Source organism: Urocitellus parryii, chromosome 4, assembly GCF_045843805.1.
Source record: "Urocitellus parryii isolate mUroPar1 chromosome 4, mUroPar1.hap1, whole genome shotgun sequence".
NCBI classification, from domain to species: domain Eukaryota; kingdom Metazoa; phylum Chordata; class Mammalia; order Rodentia; family Sciuridae; genus Urocitellus; species Urocitellus parryii.
Window position 1 is genome coordinate 55,415,421 of NC_135534.1, and position 20,261 is coordinate 55,435,681.

Consider the following 20,261-nt stretch of genomic DNA (forward strand, 5'->3'; position numbering starts at 1 on the left):
GTCTAGATGAAGACTCTGCTTTTGTGGTTGATTCTCTACATTTTGCAAGAAACCACATTGAGAAACATCATATGGGCATGGTTGAATGCCTCAAGCCTTAGTTAATGAATGAACCTGTTTTAAATTGGCTTATTTCTGGTCTCCCAAGAATTTCTACTTTTGTTCTCCTTAGTGTCTTTAAAATTTCAGGGGCATTTGAGTTTCAAAATGCCTGTAAGCTGGAACAAGATGATTTTGCTACTAGGAATGGTCTGTTTGGAACAAGGCACATCTGCAAATCTTCCTCTTCCCAAAGGTAAGTTCCAAATAAGCTCTATAACTACCTTTGTCTCAAGGAACCACCTTTACTGACAATGGGCATCACAACTGCACTCCATATTATTTTGGAAAAATTGAACAAGCAAATATGTTTTAGAGTTCTGATTATTTCTTCAATAAATTTTTGATTTTGCTCCTACAATCGGCATGTGAAATAGGGCGAAATGCTTAAGGAATGCAACTAAGTTTGTTTCACTTAGGTGTACTAAGTGAACTGGGGTTATTTATTTATTTATTTGGACATGTTTCATAGTACCATCTTTCACGGAGCAAACTCTGCACATAAGCATAGGTCTAGAAGTATTTGTAATCTTTTGGAAAATTATATTGCTAGGAAATATGAAGCATGTTCACTGTGATAATTGGAAATAGTCTTTTCCTTGTGATTATCATAATCTGAAAATAGTTCTTGGCAGGCTTCTTTGTGGTCAGAGTTGTGCCAGCCCAAAGAACCACCATGTTTTCTGTCTTTGCCTCAGTGAGTTCAGGAAATAATAAATTTCTGTCTTTGCTTCAGCGAGTTCAGGGAAACAATAAATTTTGTATCTAAATTATTTATGACTCATTCAGCTGAAGCAGTTAGAAAATAAGCTGTTGATCCAACATTGTACTCCCACTGGCTTCAGAATAAAAAAAAAATTGAGCATTATATTCATGCACTGCTATCATTTAGGTGAGCATCTCTTTGATTCTTTTATTTTTTTCATCTGAAATGCGTAGATAACAATGCTTGATCCTTAGGCATGGAATGAAGATTAAACAGGGAGTTCTATGAAAGAGGTTTTTATATTTTAGCATATTTGTCTAAATATCTGTGTTATTAGAGATATGTTCTAAAGAAAAAAACATTTTGATGACTCACTTAATTTCCAGGGAAAATAATGCTGGGAATTGTGCTAAACCTAAGAAATACAGAGATGAATAAGATGTAGTTCTTTTCCTCAAATAGTTCATGGTCTGATGATGGAGCGAACTATACAAGTATAGCATGGTAAAAGCGATTAAGTAAGTGATGGGCTGGGGGAGAAGGATTGCTACAACAACCCAGGGGAGAGACCCTTAACCCAGTTTTAAGAAATCAAGGACGACTCCTCACTTGAGATGATTTCCAAGCTCAGAAGTAAATGAGAGGATTTATTTAGGCAAAGGAGTGGGTAGATTATGAGACAGGGTTTTATAAACCCTCCTAAAATCATGTGGAAAGACCTACAGGAAGAACATGTGCATACATGCCATCTCTAAATTACCTGGTAGAGATCAGTATCTTTAATCTAACCTATTTTTTATTTGAGAAGTCAAAAAAGCCCACGGAGTGAAAATGAATGCAAATTTTTAAGGGATAAAGTCTTTTCCACAAAGAGGAAAGATTTGTCTTATTACCTGGCAACCTTCTAATCTAAACTCTGGTATGTGAATCAGGACACTGTCTTCACTCCACAGTCCTTTCCATCCCAGCAGAGAAATCAATCCAGTAGCATTTGTTAATATATGACTGTGTGACTGGCACCACAGACTGCAGTCTCAGACTCAGTCTCATGAGTGGAACAGAGAAATATGCACACAACTTCAATGAAAGCAGAGGATGTTATCACTGACAATTAGTTGAGCAACTCTATTCTTCAGGAATTGTGGTAGATGTTGTGGATGTCAGTATTTCTAAGACTTATGTTCCTATATTTGAGGATCCCACCATACACTTGTGTTGAAAGACACAGAAATAGCCATAATGGTGCATGATAGATATCATAGAAGAGAATACAGAGTGCTGTGAGAAAGCTCTCAGGGGCTAGAGAGCTCAGAATCAAAAGAGGTCTGCATTCCTAATAACCCACTGGAGACCTCCTCCTGAGGCCTTAACCCATACTTCAGGAAAGTATATCCCTTTATGATATACTTATCCTACATTGACACAAACTGAGCAGTTTACTGAAAATTAAAGCAAATCCCAACAACTAACTTAGAATCACTTTGTAATCTTTCTACTCCCTGTCTTGCTGATTTTTCATGCTCAGAAGGCTTTCCTATGTTGCTCAGTATTAGAAACTATTTAGTCACTCAATGTTTGTCTTATTTTTTTCCCCAGGTACTGAATGTGGGAAGAATCTGGCTAAGATAGGGCCTCAGAATTATTTTAACATTTTCAGTCGCATTGTTGGGGGAAGCCAAGTGAAAAAGGGTTCTTACCCCTGGCAGGTGAGTCTCAAGAAATATTCTCTGGTATGTGAGTTGTGAGATGTCTCAGGGCTGGATCTCCTCAATAATTGAGTCTTCAGTGCTCCATCCTGTCTAGTCCTTCACTAACAATCTTATGAGTGCATACAAAAATCCAAGTTCCTCATGAAGTACAATTGAGTTCCAGAAAAAGTTTGTTCAGAACAATTATATGCGCTGTTGACTTGAGTCACAAACTATTAACAGTAATGCAATCCATAACTTTCAACCCTTAAGACAAAAATACCACTTCAAGAAGCTAAAAAAATGAATTTACTATTTAAAAAACAATTCTTGATTGAACGAGTATATTTTAAAATATATTTGACTTGTTATAGTTAAAGACCAGAGAATCCACTTTGTGTTTGGGGTGTAAGGTTCTCAGGTATATAATAGGACCTCTCACAGAGTAGTCAAGAATACTGCCTCCTTAGTATCTAATGTCCTAGGAATTCTACCTCAGTTTAATTTCCTGATCCTTCTATGACATGAAAATGGATTTGTGCTTCTGCACCAGCCCCAGGGTTTGCATCTATTGTCTTTGAAACTCTTGAGATTTTCCTTACCCTTGAGGGAACATTATCTTCTTGCTTCTTAAATTTCCATTAAAGCAATCCTTCTTTATTTTTATTTCTCATGGATAAGTCATAACTTTTAAGTCAATGAACAAATGTTAATGGTTGGTTGACTAAGTTTGTGTTCGGGAGGTTGACTGATTAGCTGAGTAATTGTCATTTGATTAGCTGGTTAAATACTTGATAGAATAGTTAGACTGATCAGTTAGTTACTTGATCAGGTATTTTTCTAGACAGTTTAGAAGTCCATGTTCAGTTCCTATTAACAGTAATTCATTGACTTTTACTTACTTGCTCTTTGTTCTATTCTTGGCCTCTTCACTCTGTTTCTCTCTTTCTCTTTCTCCCCCCTTTTCCTCTGTCCCTCTCTCTCCCTCCCTCCTTCCCTCCTTCTCTCCCTCTTCCTCTTCCTCTTTCCCTCTCTCTCATGCTGAGGATCAAACCCAAGGCCTCACAAATACTAAGCATGCCTGAGCTCTACCATTGCTCCCTCTGCATTACTTTTCCTTTGATTTCTCATTAAATAATTTTTGGTCAAAAGTGGACAATTCTAATAAATTGCTATGTTCTAATTCCAAAAATGTAAATATTGTCATTAAAAGTATTTAATTGTACATTAAAGTCATTTTAGAATCAAATAAAATATTATGAATAGGATAAACCAAAGATTAAAAAGTATGCTCGAGAGGTAGAATCAGAATGACTTTGAAAAAGATAAAAGGGTCAAAGAGTTTATTAAAAGTATGAGAAAATTATAGGTCCAAACTATTTCTCTAAGAGGCTTGGATAATTGGAGCATGTGTTGAAAGGCTCCCAAGTCTACAACTTGCCTTTTTCCCAAAACAGCTGTACTCAGCTATATTTTCTACTTCTTTTTCTTCATTCATAGGTAATGTTCATACTGTCAGAGCCACAGATCTGGGTCAACAGTGTTATCCAAATAAAGAAATAAATACTAATATTTCTAACTACCATCTCTACTAAAACTCTTACAGCCAATCATTTCAAATTAACCACATCTTATCTAGACCAAGGCTGGGGATGTTCTGGTTCCAGCACTACCCTTCTTTCTGAGCTGTAGTGTATGCATTTTACCCATTAAGAAATTATGAGTGAGGGCTGGGGATGTGGCTCAAGCGATAGTGCGCTCGTCTGGCATGCGAGCAGCCCGGGTTCGATCCTCAGCACCACATACAAACAAAGATGTTGTGTCCGCCAAGAACTAAAAAATAAATATTAAAAAATTCTCTCTCTCTCTCTCTCTCTCTCACACACACTCTCTCTCTCTCTCTCTCTCTCTCTCTCTCTTAAAAAAAAAGAAATTATGAGTGTCTGGGTCTATATTTTAGAATATGCTCAGTTGTCAGATTTATGTCAGATTTGGGGAATCCTTGAGCATGAACTTGTACCCATTTAAGGTCTTTACTATTCAGGTGTCTCTGAAACAAAGGCAGAAGCATATCTGTGGAGGAACCATCATCTCTCCACAGTGGGTGATCACAGCTGCTCACTGTGTAGCAAACAGGTAGGGATGGACTCACTCAAGGAAGAAAATCAGATCACCTCGCTCCTCTCCCTTGGAATCTTCAGTGATGACTCTTAAAATATGGGGGAAACTCTAATGCTATAACATAAATGGGGCTTGGTGACATTGTCAGATGCTACTCAACTAGGTTGAAAATACACATTCTTCACAGAGGTAAAATACTTCACTAAATTGTAATCAAGATCCTGTCTCCATTTTTGTCCTCTTTCATTTAAGTCTGCAAAATTTATTTGGATGCCCAGCTAGACACCAGGGAGTGCCAACATGCAAAAATTGAGACACAATCCCTACCACCAGAGAGCTAATAGACTGAAAGAATAGTCAACTGATAATTTCTCCACAATGTGGCAGACAGTAGGCTAGTGAGATGTGGTATGTTAGATTAGGTACGTAATATAGTCAAAATTCAGAGGCATATACCAAGAGAAAATGATGCCCTTTCTAATTTTGTATAGAAGTATCAATCTTAGAGATAAAGGATTCCAAAAAATGGTAAGCCAAAGCTCTTCATCCATCTCAACAATCCTACCAAACTCCTTTCTGATTATCCAGGAAGATGGGGTCTTTTCCATGTCGTATAAAGTCTTTAAATCACAGATATAAGGAAGGTAAGGAGAAGATCCCAATTTTCCCTTGTTGTAATTAGTTCTAAATCCTTGAGTGTGTGTGCTCTCTGTGACATTAGAGTTATTATGCTATTCTTCATAATATACACTCTGCATGAGATCTTTGACGTTGAAGCAGCATACTTAGTGGGAATCCCAAATCATTCTCAAAGTATTTCATTGGTATTAAGTTTGGAAAAATATCCCAGGATAGCTGACTATCGTCCTCTAGACTTCAGAAGCCTGAATTACAATGTATATGCATCTCTAGATAATCAGAACTGATTATCTAGAGATAATAAATGTTAAGTTTATCATATCATTGCTCCATATGAAGCCACTCTTTACTAATTCTGCACTGAAACTGGGGATCTCTGCATGTTCTTTCTAATAGCATTGGAATCATTCTCATTTTCTCAGCAACCCCACCACCCACATTATCTATATAATTTTAAAGAGACAAATTTGTCAGCAGCTGTACTGTGAGTTTCATTGAAATCTACCATTTTACTGCTCCCTCTTCATAGAAACTTTGCATCAACTTTGAACGTTACTGCTGGAGAACATGACTTGAGCCAGGAAGAGCCAAGAGAGCAAACCCTCACCATTGAAACCATCATTGTACACCCACGATTCACCATCAAGAAACCAATGGACTATGATATTGCCATTTTGAGGATGGCTGGGACCTTCCAATTTGGTAAACATTTGAGGTTCACCCTGATTTGCATGCCCCCTGTTCCAATGACCTTTGATTCATAATTCCCTGCAGTTCACATTATATAGCATGTACCCAGCTGTTCTAAATCATGTGTTTTGAGATAGAGATTTAGGCTGGAAGGTTCTCTACCTGAAACTCTCTCTGCTTGTAGTTCTGGATATAGAATTATGTGGAGTCAAGAGAGGAGAGGATCTCTATCTGATAAGTAACCCCAGTAGGTTCCAGGCAGATATTACAACTCTCACCAAGGTCTTTGCACCTAGATGCAAATTGGTGAATGGCTAATGGTATCCTGTCCTCTGTGAATGAGATGAGCACTGCTTTGATGTTTTTTTAGGCCAGTTGGTGGGACCTGTGTGTCTTCCAGAACCAGGGGAGAGATTTGAGGCTGGATTTATTTGTACAACTGCAGGATGGGGCCGCTTGACTGAAGGTAAGAATACCTGTGCCACTCTTCTTAATCAGAGGTTAGAACTTTCTGGTGGGCAATCAGAAAATAGAATTTTAATCTACTTTTTTAAAACAGTTATGTCAACATTTTGAAAGATAAAAAAATGTAACATTGTACTTAGAAATTTAGGTTTTTCCAAAGGACACAAACCTGAATCCAGTTGATGAGGTGAATAGGGCATCTTCAACTCAGAAAGGGTCAGTGTGCCTTGCTGAGGCTCCTGTCCTGTGTTACAGATGGCATCCTCTCACAAGTCCTGCAGGAGGTGAACCTGCCTATTTTATCCAAGAAGGAGTGTGTGGCAGCTCTGTTAACCCTAAAGAAGCCATTTAATGGGAAGACCTTTCTCTGCACAGGCTCCCCCGATGGAGGGAGGGATGCATGTAAGGTGAGTGGCAGTGGCGGGCTGACAGGCTCCGCCCAGGCAGGTCTCTCCTCAGCTTTTTTAGCAGGTGAGGGGCTTCAGGAAGGCTGGTTCCAGCTAAACCTGGAATCTGGAAAGAAGAGCCAGAAGTAAAAAGGAAAGATAAAGTCAAAATAAAGGGAAAGTTTAAACAATCTGTTTTGAGCAGGGGTGTTCAGAGGAGGTTATCTGATTTTTCCAAAAAGACGAAATAATAGAAATAGTGCCAAGAATAAGCTCAGGATTCATCCCTGCAGGATGGATGGAGCTTTCTTATTTGGAGTTTGTAGATGTTTGGAATTTTACTGGTCTTCTGTTCTCCCATTGATCAAGAGCTGAGGTCAATTATTAAGTATCCTGTGGATGAAGAGTGAGCGCTGTAGGGCATCAACACTGACAATGATGGTAAAAGAAGCTTCTTTCTTCTTCAGGGAGATTCAGGTGGCTCACTCATGTGCCGAAATAAGAAAGGAGCCTGGACTCTGGCTGGCGTGACTTCCTGGGGTTTGGGCTGTGGTCGAAGCTGGAGAAACAATGGGCAGAAAGATGAGCAAGGGTCCCCTGGGATCTTCACAGATATTAGTAAAGTGCTTCCCTGGATCCGTGAACACATCCAAACTGGTAATAAAGCCATTATGCGAGGTTAAGAAGTTGGTGTTTTCTGCTAGGGCAGATCATCAGCTGTCTAGCCACGTCAGGACCAGAGTAAAGAGGTCTACTTCTGTTCTCAATTGGTGCATAAAGATTATGAAATTTGTTGTGAAAAACAAGAGCTGAATATGGTATGTGATACAGTAGAAAATGTTCAATGATATATGAATTCATACATTTTTTATTTTGTCAAGATTGCCTTTAATTGAAACAGTTTCAACTTGAAGATATGTTTTCTCCACTTATTTCTCAGTTGTTCCAGCAAGATTCAGCTAGCTATAGCATAAAACAGTAGTAATTTTGCCACCCATGAAACTATTTAGGGGGTTATTTGTGTTGTTACAACTAGAGAGGAGGCAGTGGCACCTACTGGGTAGGGGCCATGGATGCTGTTAAGTATACTATCAGTGCACAGTATGGCGTCCCACAAAGAATAATCTCATCCCAGATGTTAGTAGTGCAAAGGTTGAGAAGCCCTGGCACAGAACCAAGTTCAGTAAGTCAGAAAAGGCCAGCGAATGCATACCCCAAGGGCTGAATTGTAGCCTCATTTATATCTCCAAACTCAACTTAGTCTTTTTTTTTTTACCTGGTTTCTAACAGCCTTAAAGGGCCTTCCATCCTTTCCTGAAACAGTTCATTCAAATTAGTTCAGTAGAAAACGACTTGCTGTGGAGCATATGGCAGAGCATCAGGTACCTGAGCATTGAATTCAAGTTGTAGATATTCTAGAAACTTTTTTGTGCTTGTAGGAAAGTTATTTCCATCTCTAGCCTCCATTTTTATGTACAATCACCTCTTTGTGTTCTGTGTAAATGTCATGTTAATCACTGGTTAATTACTGTCTGTTTCTTAATTAGGCTACTCAATAAACCAAGTAAAATCATCTCCTTTTTTTATATCAAGACCCCTTTCATACTTTGTCATTTATCCTTTCTGTTCTTTCCACAAGAGTAGATTTTCATAGTAGTATATTGACTAAAAATTCTCTGCACTTTTGAGCCAACTTTTTAAAATATTGTTTGTGATACCTAAGCTTTGAGTTGTATTTTTCTTTTTCTTTCCCAGGACATCAAAGAAAGAGCTCCAGAGGTGGGTATTCCTGTAGCCTGCTCCACTAGGAGCATGAATTAACATTTAGCATTTCTGAATATCAGTTTCCTCTATAATCAAAAGTTACCCTCAGCAAGAGTTTTCTTTTTTTTTTAAAGCGATAGAGAGAGAGAGAGAGAGAGAGAGAGAGAGAGAGAGAGAGAGAGAATTTTAATATTTATTCTTTAGTTTTCGGCAGACACAACATCTTTGTTTGTATGTGGTGCTGAGGATCGAACCCGGCCGCACGCATGCCAGGCGAGCGCGATACCGCTTGAGCCACAACCCCAGCCCCTCAGCAAGAGTTTTCATGTTTGCTAGGTATAAAACTACCAAGCACACCTTCAGCCCTGCCAGTTTGTACAATCACATGCCCACAGGAGCCCCGGATTCCCTCCTGTTTCTTTTCTTGTCTATTCAGTGCTCCATCTAATTCAGCAAACATTTGACAAACTCTAGTTTTGAATCAGAGACTTGGGAAAGAAAAGAGGTGGTACAGATGTGGTAAATAAGCTCCACACACCTCCCTGAAAGTGTCCTTCCTTATATAGGGGACTCATCCCTGTATCACATTGTAGCTCTGCAATTAATTCACCTTGTGATTTGGGGAAAGCTCTTTCCTATCTCTGGACCTCAGTTACTTCATCTATAAAGAATAGAGGTTGGACTAGATGGTCTTTAAGGCCTCCTTAGCTCAGATCTTCAATTGTTCTTTGAGCCCCTAAAACTACCTACAAAATGCCATATGGAAAATAGCATCCTCAGAGCTCAGAGGCTGCTTCTAGCTGAAAATCTAGTTGAAGGAATCATTCTTATCCAAGGATGGATATTGAGAGATGGAGGTAAGAGAATGCAGGATGTTAAGAGACCAGTAAGTCATCCAAAACAGTTGAAATGAAGGATGTGTAATGGGGTTTCATGAGAGAAAAGAATAGAAAGATAACTTGATAGCGAGTTATGAAAACTTAAAACATCAGCCAAAAATTTGGGACTTTATTGAGCAATAAGAATTTGATTAATTAGATAAATAGATTAGAACTAGACTTTCCTGATAAAAGAATGGACTTTATAGTCATTTTGTTGAGCAGTAGCAAGGAAGAGGAAAGAAACAAACTTGATTCTTTGATAGTTTTGAGCATAAGAGACTAAGGATACAGAAAGTCATAAAGTCAGAAGTGGATGCAGATTTGCTGACCCAGAGAGATTCCATCAGCAGCACGTTGAGTTTCAGGGTGATAGCTAGGAGACCATTGCGAAATCTGTCTGAAGTTCAGAAAAGCAGAGCTAATCATCAAAACTGAGGGTATGACTGAGACTGGTCAGAGGTCTGAAATATAGAGAGAAGATGAATGCTGGGATAGAACCTGGGAAATATCTGTATCCACAGAATGGGGTCAGAGGAAAGAATTAAGGAGAAAAACAAATCCAGAATCCCAAGGCTAAGCAGGATCGAAAAGGAACAAAAATGAATATGGCATCTCAGAAGGCAGGACAGGAAAATATTTCATAATGAGTGAAAGAGTACATAAAGAATAACCAGGAGGCTCCAGTGTTCTCCGCTTCTGGAAGGAGGGGCTATTATGGCCAGCCAACATCATTGACCCTGATTCCGTGACTTTCCCTCCCAGCATCATGCAGTGAAAAGGATGGTCTAGTCAGCGGGTCTGATGGGGAACTGCACTTCCCAGAAAGTCTCCACGTGTATTATGACAGTGAGCAGTGAGTAGCCCCTTCTGTCACCCTTCCCCAGACTCCCACCTCCAGTCTGGCTACACCCATTAACTGGACAGCAATTGTCACTTTCTATCTAGAAATAACATCCTCTCCATGTGTCTGTCTGCAGACAGTGTGTATGGACCCTGTTGGCACCAGAGGGAATGCATGTGTTGCTCAGTTTTTCTCGCATGGATGCAGAGGCTTGTCACCACAATCACCTGGCAATGTATTCTTTGGAAGACAGACTCTTTGGTGAGTGGATTTTCACGCTGACCAGTGGAAATCAGTAATAAGTGGCTTAAAGAGGCCTGGTTACAATAAGTTTGGCATGGAGTCATCTGTAAGTGCCACACTTCTGGTCTCCCAGTTTGAGACTCAGATCAGGAGGAGTACAGAGGAACTGAACCTGAGACTGCAGGGTCACAGGGCATTTCACTTCTGCATCATTTCCACTTGCTCTTATTAAAGTGGGAGTAAAATCTAGGCATATTGCAGGGTCTCCCAAGCAGAAAGCTGCTTTCCCAGGCATGAAAAGGATCTTTACCTGCATCATCAAACTAAGAAGACAGATGATGACAGAAAACAATGAAAAGGAGACAACAGTTACATAAGAAACAGGAATGGAGTGGTGTCTCTGTGGTTCTGAACTGGACACGATTTAGCCCCTCAGGAAATATTTGGCTATGTCTTAGAGACTTTTTTGGATGTTACAACTGTAGAGAGTATTACTAGAAAGATGTTAGGTTGTCACAACTGGAGGGTGTTTTACTGGTGGAAGCCAGGGTGCTACATAAGACACCAAAAAAAAAAAAAAAAAGACATAAGACACCCAATAGTGCTGAGATTGAGACACCCTGTTTTAGACAATCCTGAAATATCATGGAAAATTCAGTTCTCTTTAAGTCATTTAAAGGGTGATGTTTTCTAGATTCTAAGCCAAGAATCTTCTTTCTCATCTTGCAGGAAAACTCTGTGGAGAAATCCTCCCTTCATCTGTTCTTGTTGGTTCCAATTCTATAAAGCTGAAGTTCATTTCTGATGCCACAGATTATGCCACTGGGTTTAATCTCACCTATAAAGCTGTTACCCCAAACTACTTTCCTGGTAAAACCATTTATACTTATCACAAGCCCTCCAGACCCTTTGAAAAAGTTTGGGCATCATAGGCATTAGCCCCCTGGCAAGGCCCTCTAGTTCCATAGTGGAGGGGACCAACTGGCCAGCTTGAGAGCAGGGTGCAGTCTCTCCTTCCACAGCCTTGATGATTTGTATTTATCACCTACCCAAGTAAGCTGAGAAGACCCGAAGAATTCTATAAGATCTATGCACATCCCTCTTCTTTCTTGTTGGCTCTGTCTAAAGATTCAGTTCATGAATCATCTGTGAGAGATGGGAGGGAACAATGAGAATTCCTCTTCCTTAGGTGCTTCCATTTGTTTAGAGATTCTTTATGTATTTCAGATTCAGGTTGCAATTCCTTAACTATCCTTTTTAAAGAAGGCATCATACAGAGTCTTCACTATCCTGAAGACTACAATGACATGGCCAACTGTAACTGGATTTTTCAAGCCCCCAAACATCACATAATTAAGGTATTGACTTGGGTTACTCTTCCTTAGCCATGGCATATCCACAGAACAGCTATCAGAAGCACCAAGCAGCAGAGGTTTTTATCTGAGTTATCCGCGGCTATATTCAAGTTTTAATTAAACACTTGAATAATGAGCCAGCTTATTTTCCCCTGCAACTATCCACTTTTACCACTAGATAGCACTTACACTCTTTAGTTTTTGTTAAAAACAAAACCACCCCCCCCCCAAAGTGGTGTTGTCTTAACCTTTGTATCCTGGTGACTTTATCAGTCTCTAGTTCCTTCTAGAAACAAGCATTTCTTCCTTACAATTCAACCTCTGACAAAACACTGTGTATGTAATGGCAAATAGATGTCAATAACAATTAGTCCAAAATCATTAAGCCTTCTAAGTAGACGAGATAGAGCAAAGAAGAAACAATACAGAACAGGCACAGGGGATGACTAGCTTCAAAGAGTCACAAGTGTACTTGGGGTGGGGGATGTAGGAGGTGACGCTGAGACCCGTCAATACCAGGATATGGTGTTTATTCCACATTTGCCTATGAGTGTTACTGGCCATTCATTGGTTTGTTTTCCCATTAAACACTAATGGACCATCTGCAGAGAGATGTCACTAGGTAGCTGAAGGTCAGGCTACAGTCAGGATGAGATTGGACTTAGGATTTATTTATAAGTATTTCTTTTAAAATAATAATTAAAAGCAAGGGGTATATGAAGGAGTAAGGGCAGACAAAACCTCAAAGTTCTCCAGTATGGGAGTATATTTCCTAACAGTAGTTCACGTCTTGAGAATTGGATGGTCATGAGGTGTTTTATTATTGTGTGACTGTTACAGAGTGTCTTCACACAACCAAGACAGCTCCAAGGTCACAAGATGTATAATCTTATGAGACCACTGTCCCATATGTGGTCCATTGTTGACCAAAACATTGTTATGCTGTGCATGACCATATTTGAACAGGAAAGAGGTCTGAGATGCAGGAGTAAAACTGAATTGGTGAAGTCACTCCAGAGAATGGATCTTTTCACTTAAAACACAAAATAAAACAAATAAACAAAAAGATGTGGCAAATAGTTTTGGGCTGACCACATAGAGTTTAAAGAGAATGAGAATTAAGGATGAACTATTCAGACACGACCACACCCCTCAATAAGGCAGAATAATTGGATTGGACAATTAAAAAGTTGAAAAAAGTTGGGCGTGGCAGTGTCTGAAGTACTAAAATAAGTCAGAAATTAGGAGCAGAAACAAGATCACATGAGTTTTACAAATGAGTGAGATGAGTATAGATCTTCTTTTTCTAATGTTTTCTGAAATCCAAAATAGAGTTAAGGCAAAAATTTCAACAGAATTAAGGGAAAAAAATTTATTCACAATGAAAGATAAGAATTTAAATATAAGCATATTTCTAGGAGGAATAAGAAGAGGGAATTTAGTTGAAAACCGGAAAATTCTACTCTTCTCTTCTAAGGTCTTCCTCCAGAGCAAGTTGAGCAAATCCAGATTTCTTTGCTTAATCAAAATAAGGTCATTCATCTGCATTGTTTACTCTGAGAATAACCTTCAGTCTTCTCAGCTGTCATTTCAGAGTCTGGAAATAGAAGAAAGTGGAGACTGCACTTCTGACTATGTGACAGTGCACAGTGACGTAGAAAGGAAGAAGGAAATAGGTTTGTGTTCCTCAAAGGCTCAGCTTCCCTGGTTTGCAATTAGACCCAGTCTTGAGATGATTGAGATGAAGGATATGGCTCAGTTTTCCTTAATTCCCCTGTACCACCACTCCTTTTTCAGGGGCAGAAGGAGAGAGACAGGACCAAAGAACCACTTGAATAGAAAATTCAAAAGGCCCACAATGAAGGAAGAGCCAGATGGGGAAAGTCCCATCAAAATAAGCCCTGTAGCTGGAACCAACTCTTGGCAGCGTTTTAGTGGCAGTGTGGCAGACGAAACAGAATTGAAACATCAATGGGGTTAAATGAATTTTTTAAAAAGCAAGCTGCCTTTTTATTTTGAAAATGAATTGTGATATTTACCTGAAAAGCTTACTTCTCAAAAGTTAACTAGAGGACACATTTTTTTTTCTCCTATCCATGTCATGTTCATTTGCTTGGCACTGGATGATGCTTTGGATGGGTCTTCAACCAGCTCGGCTGTGTGGCTATGATGTTCCTCCCCCCGTGCTGAGCTCCTCCAGTGTCATGCTCATCAACTTCCAATCAGATGAAAATGGCACCTTCAGAGGCTTCCAGGCTGCAGTCTCCTTCATTCCTATAATAGCAGGTAAGAAGAGGGAGGCAACGATCCTTCAGTGTCTAATTCTAATCCTCATAGAGTGGTAATAAAGGGAAGCCTTTAGAGTCCAACATGGATCCACTTGATTTTCATAATTTGTGGTAATTAGATCCTATAAAGTCACCGTGAACACTGAATAAGTGGATACTGAGCCATTGCTCCTAAGAAAATACAAAGTTATTTTCCTAGGGGCACTGTACATTTTTTATCAACCCATCAATACATAGCTTTGTTTTAAGTGTTTCTGCTTAAAGACACATTATTTCATATGCATTAATGATTCATTAGCATTAAATTCAGAGCAAATAGCACTATAACTCATATCTGAACCAAGCTTTTCTAACACATTCTGAGGTACGTTGTAGTCTTCTTGCACTTCGCGACACTAGAGGGCACTTCAGCACTATGCTTGGAAGACACACTAAACTGAAGTCACCAACAAAAAGCACACCCACTAATGTGGTACTCAATAGACCACGAAAAGGACATTTGTTTATAGGATGAGAGCTGAAACAAGAAGGCAGGGAATTGCCTTATTTTACGTCAGCCGAAAACCTGAAAGTTAGATGTTTGTGAAAGCACCATGAATATTGCTTTTGAGGTTATGAACACATTTTAGTGAGTAGGTGAATTCACATATATGGAATCTATAAATAAGAAAGATATATGGTGTGTCTGAATCTTGGCCTATCCTTACTAGATGGGTGTTTTTTAAGAAAGAATTATCTCAATGTCATTTTAAATCTTACAATGGGAGAATAATCATGTCTAGGAAAGAATGAGGTGGAGATTAAATTAGATAAGATACACTTGGCTATAATATAGCAAGGGCTCATATAACAAAACAAAAAAAAAACAGAACATGAAATATAATCACGAATCCCAGGCCCTGGAGACTACATATCTTTTTTCCCAGTCTCACCATGATCCCTCTTCCATATGGGAGATCCCACGAAGCAATTATCTGCTTCCCAAGTTGTTCCTTCTTGATAAGAAACTACTGTTGGAAGAGAAAAGCCAGGTTATAGTTACAATATTCCACTTCTCAGTTAAAATACTCACAGAGTCCTTCTAACTGAGGTGTCCCAAAATTCTAACATTATCTCATAAGTCATTTTCTGATGACTTATAAGTCATTTTCTGATGACTTAATTCACACAAAGAAAACCAACCCTGGTTTTCTTTGTGTGAATTAAGTAATTATGTTATGTTTATATCCAGATTTAAACACCTCGGTATTAGAGGATGAACCAGTGTTTCTGGAGACATGGAATATGCCATCTGAAGAAATTAATGCTTCTGGTAAGCTGTTTGGGGACTGTAACTACCTAATGTGTATGCGTGTGTATACACACAAACACACACACATGTATATACACACATATACATATATATGGAACATATTATCCAGGGTTCAGTCAGAGAAGCAGGTGTGATGGGTTGAATATGTTTTCTTTCCAAATTGTGTTGGAATCCTCCAGTACCCTAGAATATGGCTTTACTTGGATATAGGGTCTTTACAGAGATTAACTGAGTTAAAATGAGGTCATTAGAGTAGTCCTAATTCTATATGAATGCTAGTCTTTATAGGGGAAATTTGGATGTAGAGAGACACACATAAAAAGGCATAACATGATATGAAGAAGAAGGCAGAAATCCAGTGACATATCATTTATAAGCCAAGTGTTTTAGTCAGCTTTGCAATGCTATGACCAAAATTCCTAACAAGAACCACTTAGAGGAGGGAAAGTCTATTTGGGGCTCTGTTTTCAGAATTTCTCAATCCATAGATGGCTGAGTCTATTGCTCTAGATCCAAAGTGAGGTGGGATATCATGGTGGAGGGACACAGTGGACAAAAATGGCTCACCTCATGGAGTCAGGAAGTAGAGAAAGGGGGAGAGATAGGGTCCAGAGTGAGGATGCACTCTTCCAGAGTATTCCTCCAGTGACCCACCTCCTCTAAAGTTACCACCCAGTCAGTCCATTCAAACTAGGGTGAACTGACCAGGTTACAGCTTCCAGCCTAATCATTTAACCTCTGAATATTCATGCATTAACACAGAAATTTTGGGGGAACAACTTATGCCCAAATCATAATACCAAGGAACACCGAGAGTTGCCAGTGAACCACCAGAAGCAAGAAAGGTCCATGGAACCTCCATCACAGATCTCTGAAAGAACAAACCTGCCAGCTCATTGATCTTGGACCTCTAGAACTGTGAGACAATAAATTCTTGTTGTTCCAAGCCACCTAGTTTGTGGTACTTTGTTATAGCAGCTCTAGCAAATGAGTGCTTCAGAATTTGCTTGCATGATGTGTAAGAGCTGACCAAGCAAGAACATCCTTAAGGCAGGCAGACAGAAAGGGAAAATGTCGAGAGTATTGAATCCACAGCAGGAACTGAAGTTGTTCTCCGTTGGCAGTATCTCTTCTCTTTTTTCAGGAAGCCTCAGCCCTGCTTTTAAGACCTTCCAACTCATTACGCCAACCCACACAGATTGTCCAGGATGATTTTCCTTACCTAAAGGCAATGGATTAGGGATGATAGCTGCAAACTTCCTTCACAGCGACACCTAGTGTTCAATTGAATAACTACAGGTGCAAATCCAAGCAAGTTGATATATCAAAAGGGTCATTGTCCCTTCTGTTCAAAGCAACACTGAAATATTTCCAGTCCAAGAATAAAAACTCCCTTCTTAACTGACTCATTTGGTGGGGATGACTCAATTATGTGCCAACTCCTGTTCTGACTCACAAGATCTTTCACTGAATAACAGCAAGTATCCCACTATGTTTTAACACCAATGAGTTTTGAAATTTACTGGGATTTACCATTTCCTTGTGTTCTCCATGACATCCACTGACATAGACATTGATATCCTGTTCCATATAGATGACACATTGGTGAGGGGACCAGGCAGAGGATGGAAGTGGGGAAACTTTCATACTTTGCCATTTTAATAGTTTGTTAAAAGTCAAGCATATTATTTTTTATTTATTTCTATTTTTACAAATTTTCTGAAACATAAAACACATAATAATAGAGTGGAGTGGATAGTGAATATTACTTGTAATGAGAAGGGATGGGAGCAGTCTGAATCTTTTCATTCTGTCCTCCTTGACAATGACCTACTGATGCACAGAGATCCCAGGTGAAGTGTGGTTGCAATATTTCCTTCTCTTGGCCACTAGGGAGTACATTCAGCACAGTCATTTTCATCAGCCTAAACCAAACAGTATTTTCCAAGGAATCTAATTACAACCCTCAGTTACAGTTATCATTTTATTCCCAGGACCTGCTGCAATGCCCGGAACAAAGATGGTATCAAATAAATATTTGGTGAATAAAATTAAATAATTCACAATATATCCTGAAGAACATTTTCCTAATTTTCTCTCACTGAACTCAAACCTTCTTTAAAACTTTCTTCCTTTATATGTGACCATACAAACTTAAGGACAAGAAAGTTCACATGTGTCTGATTTTAAATATCACACCTACCCAGAGGACTCAAACCCTAAGATAGAATATCTTCTAGTAGGTAGAAGATGAATGTAAGATTTATTGTAGATATTGCAACTAAAATATTTGAAGACTGAATAGTTAGAGCAAAAAAAAGAGGGGGTCAAAGGGCGAGCTTGATATTGTGCTCCTGGGTGAGAGACCCACTTCAGGTAATGTTTGTTTTTTATCTCTCTAGAATAGAATAAATATTTTTTATCATTATTTCCAGGTGTCTCTCCATTGGCAATAAATATGCATCTTCTTGGCCCCAACCCAGGTGGATTATGAGACACAAGAAGGCCACAGCCAGCTCCTGGCCATGGCTGGCCTGCCTGCAGATTGCCACTGAGTATCTCCGTAGAGGCACTATTATCCAAAAAACCACTGCTCACTGCCTCACCAGTAAGAAAGTACACTGGGCAGTGGAAAGTTGTGAGGGATGATGGTTTAAATGGTTTGATTATTAACCCTCCAGCCACCCTCTCTGATACTGATCAGAGTCTGCTGTGAGTTACCACTGGGTCCCCCCTTCATTACCATCCTGAGCAATCCCTAAGTGCACCAGAAAGCTCTGCCAATGTCACATCGTGTTTTTAGTATATTCTAATTAAGCATGACGTGGACTATTAAATACATACTTGTTTAATCATATCTTCTTTTCCTAGGAATTATCATATTTTCTTCCCTATTAATTTTTAAATCAAAAATTAATATTGAATTTTGTGAAATACTTTTTAGCAGATAGTGATATGATTGAATGATTGATTTACATTAAATCCATACTAAATAGATTTCTTAATGTTCATTTGCTCCTGAAATGAATTCCACTTGGACATGGCACCTCATCTTTCAGTGTTCTTCTGGGTTCTATTTACTAATATTTCTCTTAAATTTTTGTAACCACATTTATAATTTAAATTTAGTTATATCAGAGATTCTCTAAGTATGGTCTGGAGACACTTGAGGATCTACAAAATCTTTTTACAGGGTCTTCAATGTCAAAACTACTTTCCTACTAAAACTAAGGTATTGTTCTCCCTTTTTATTCGAATTCTCTATGGAGTGTATGATAGAGTTTTACAGAGGCTACATAACATCTGCTATCTCAATAGATTGAATGTAAAAAGCAGATAATAAAACCTGCCTACATTTTATTTAACCAGAAACTAAAAGAGTTTTACAAAAATGTAAAACAAGGCCAGTCTTATTATTTTGTTGTTGTTGTTTGGGAATGTTATTTGCATGAACATATTACTTAAAGTAAATACCTAATGTTTTATTATGATTGTCCAAATAAATTAAGAAGTGAATTCTTTTTTAAGAGAGAGAGAGAGAGAAAATTTTTTAATATTTATTTTTTAGTTTTCAGTGGACACAACATCTTTATTTTATTTTTATGTGGTGCTAAGGATCAAACCCAGCGCCCCGAGCATGCCAGGCGAGCATGTTACCGCTTGAGCCACATCCCCAGCCCAAGAAGTGAATTCTTAAATGTTTGCCTTAATTTCTAAAGTGACAAATATTGACAAATAGAGCTCACATAAACAAAGCTCTTTAAGACACTCAGTGATTTTTTTTTAAAGTGTAAAGGTGACCAAAATGTTTGAGAGTTGCTGACCTTCGATTTTCTAATTAGCTTCTGCATTTCTCTGAAATTCTTGTCAGAGTTTTTTTAAAAAACTGGGGATTGTTTTATATTTTGCATACAATTTACAGGACAAGAATAATAAATAATATGTTGTGTTTTTGGTATATATAAGAATAGTATACAATATATAAATAATAATAAATAATGATGTCATGTAAGTACACATTCTAAATAGCATTTCCTTAGAGTCTTTAAGTTAACCCTTCTCAATTTCCTTCACAGTTATTGATTTTCAGATTTAATTTTTTTCTTCAGACAATGTACATAACAGAATCTTCTAGTAATAGTTATACCATTCATATTTTCGTACTTGTTGCCTTGAGTTGTACAAAACATTCCCTGATGATTAATCCATTTTGTTTTGGAGATAACTTTCTACTTTGTTCTTGATTTTGTACTTTTTAAAAATCTTTCTAAAAAAATTACACAGGGTAGTGTTTTGTCCTTTCATAGACATTTTTTATCCTTAGAAAACAGCTACATTTTGGACAGGCATGGTGGCGCACACCTGTAACCCAATGGTTTGGGAAGCTGAGGCAGGAGGATCCTAAGTTCAAAGCCAGCCTTAGCAACTTAGTGAAGCCCTAAGCAACTCAGCAAGACTCTGTCTCTACATAAAATATTTTTTAAAAGGGGTGGGGTTCAGTGGTTAAGTGCCCCTCACTTCAATCCCAGGTAACAAGAAGAAGAACAAAAAGAAAATAGCTACATTTCTTTTTAATGAACGTATTTCCTCTGATTGTGTAGTATTGAGAAGTTTCCTGAGGAGGACTGATAGATAGGCACAGTTATAAGCTGTATTGATGTTAGATTAGCAAGAAACTTCAAGAATTGACTGTTTCCATTAGAGATCTTAACTATGCATATGATTTCAGACAGATTGCTTCATGTTTCTGAGTCTAGTATCTTCCATGTATATTGCTATGACT

The 20,261-nt window shown here is 38.5% G+C and overlaps 1 protein-coding gene across 1 annotated transcript; it reads left to right on the top strand.

Annotated features, from left to right (window-relative positions):
* The first annotated feature begins 207 nt into the window (after positions 1–207).
* LOC144254243 (ovochymase-2-like) lies at positions 208–16,690 on the top strand. The gene is made up of 16 exons (XM_077797260.1): positions 208–295; positions 2,402–2,511; positions 4,538–4,629; positions 5,783–5,955; positions 6,314–6,409; positions 6,664–6,815; positions 7,262–7,451; positions 8,550–8,573; positions 10,202–10,292; positions 10,417–10,541; positions 11,253–11,393; positions 11,751–11,881; positions 13,461–13,554; positions 14,030–14,164; positions 15,398–15,478; positions 16,623–16,690. Exons 1-16 carry the CDS (start codon positions 208–210, stop codon positions 16,688–16,690), a joined length of 1,791 nt encoding a protein of 596 aa, XP_077653386.1.
* Positions 16,691–20,261: the final 3,571 nt, after the last annotated feature.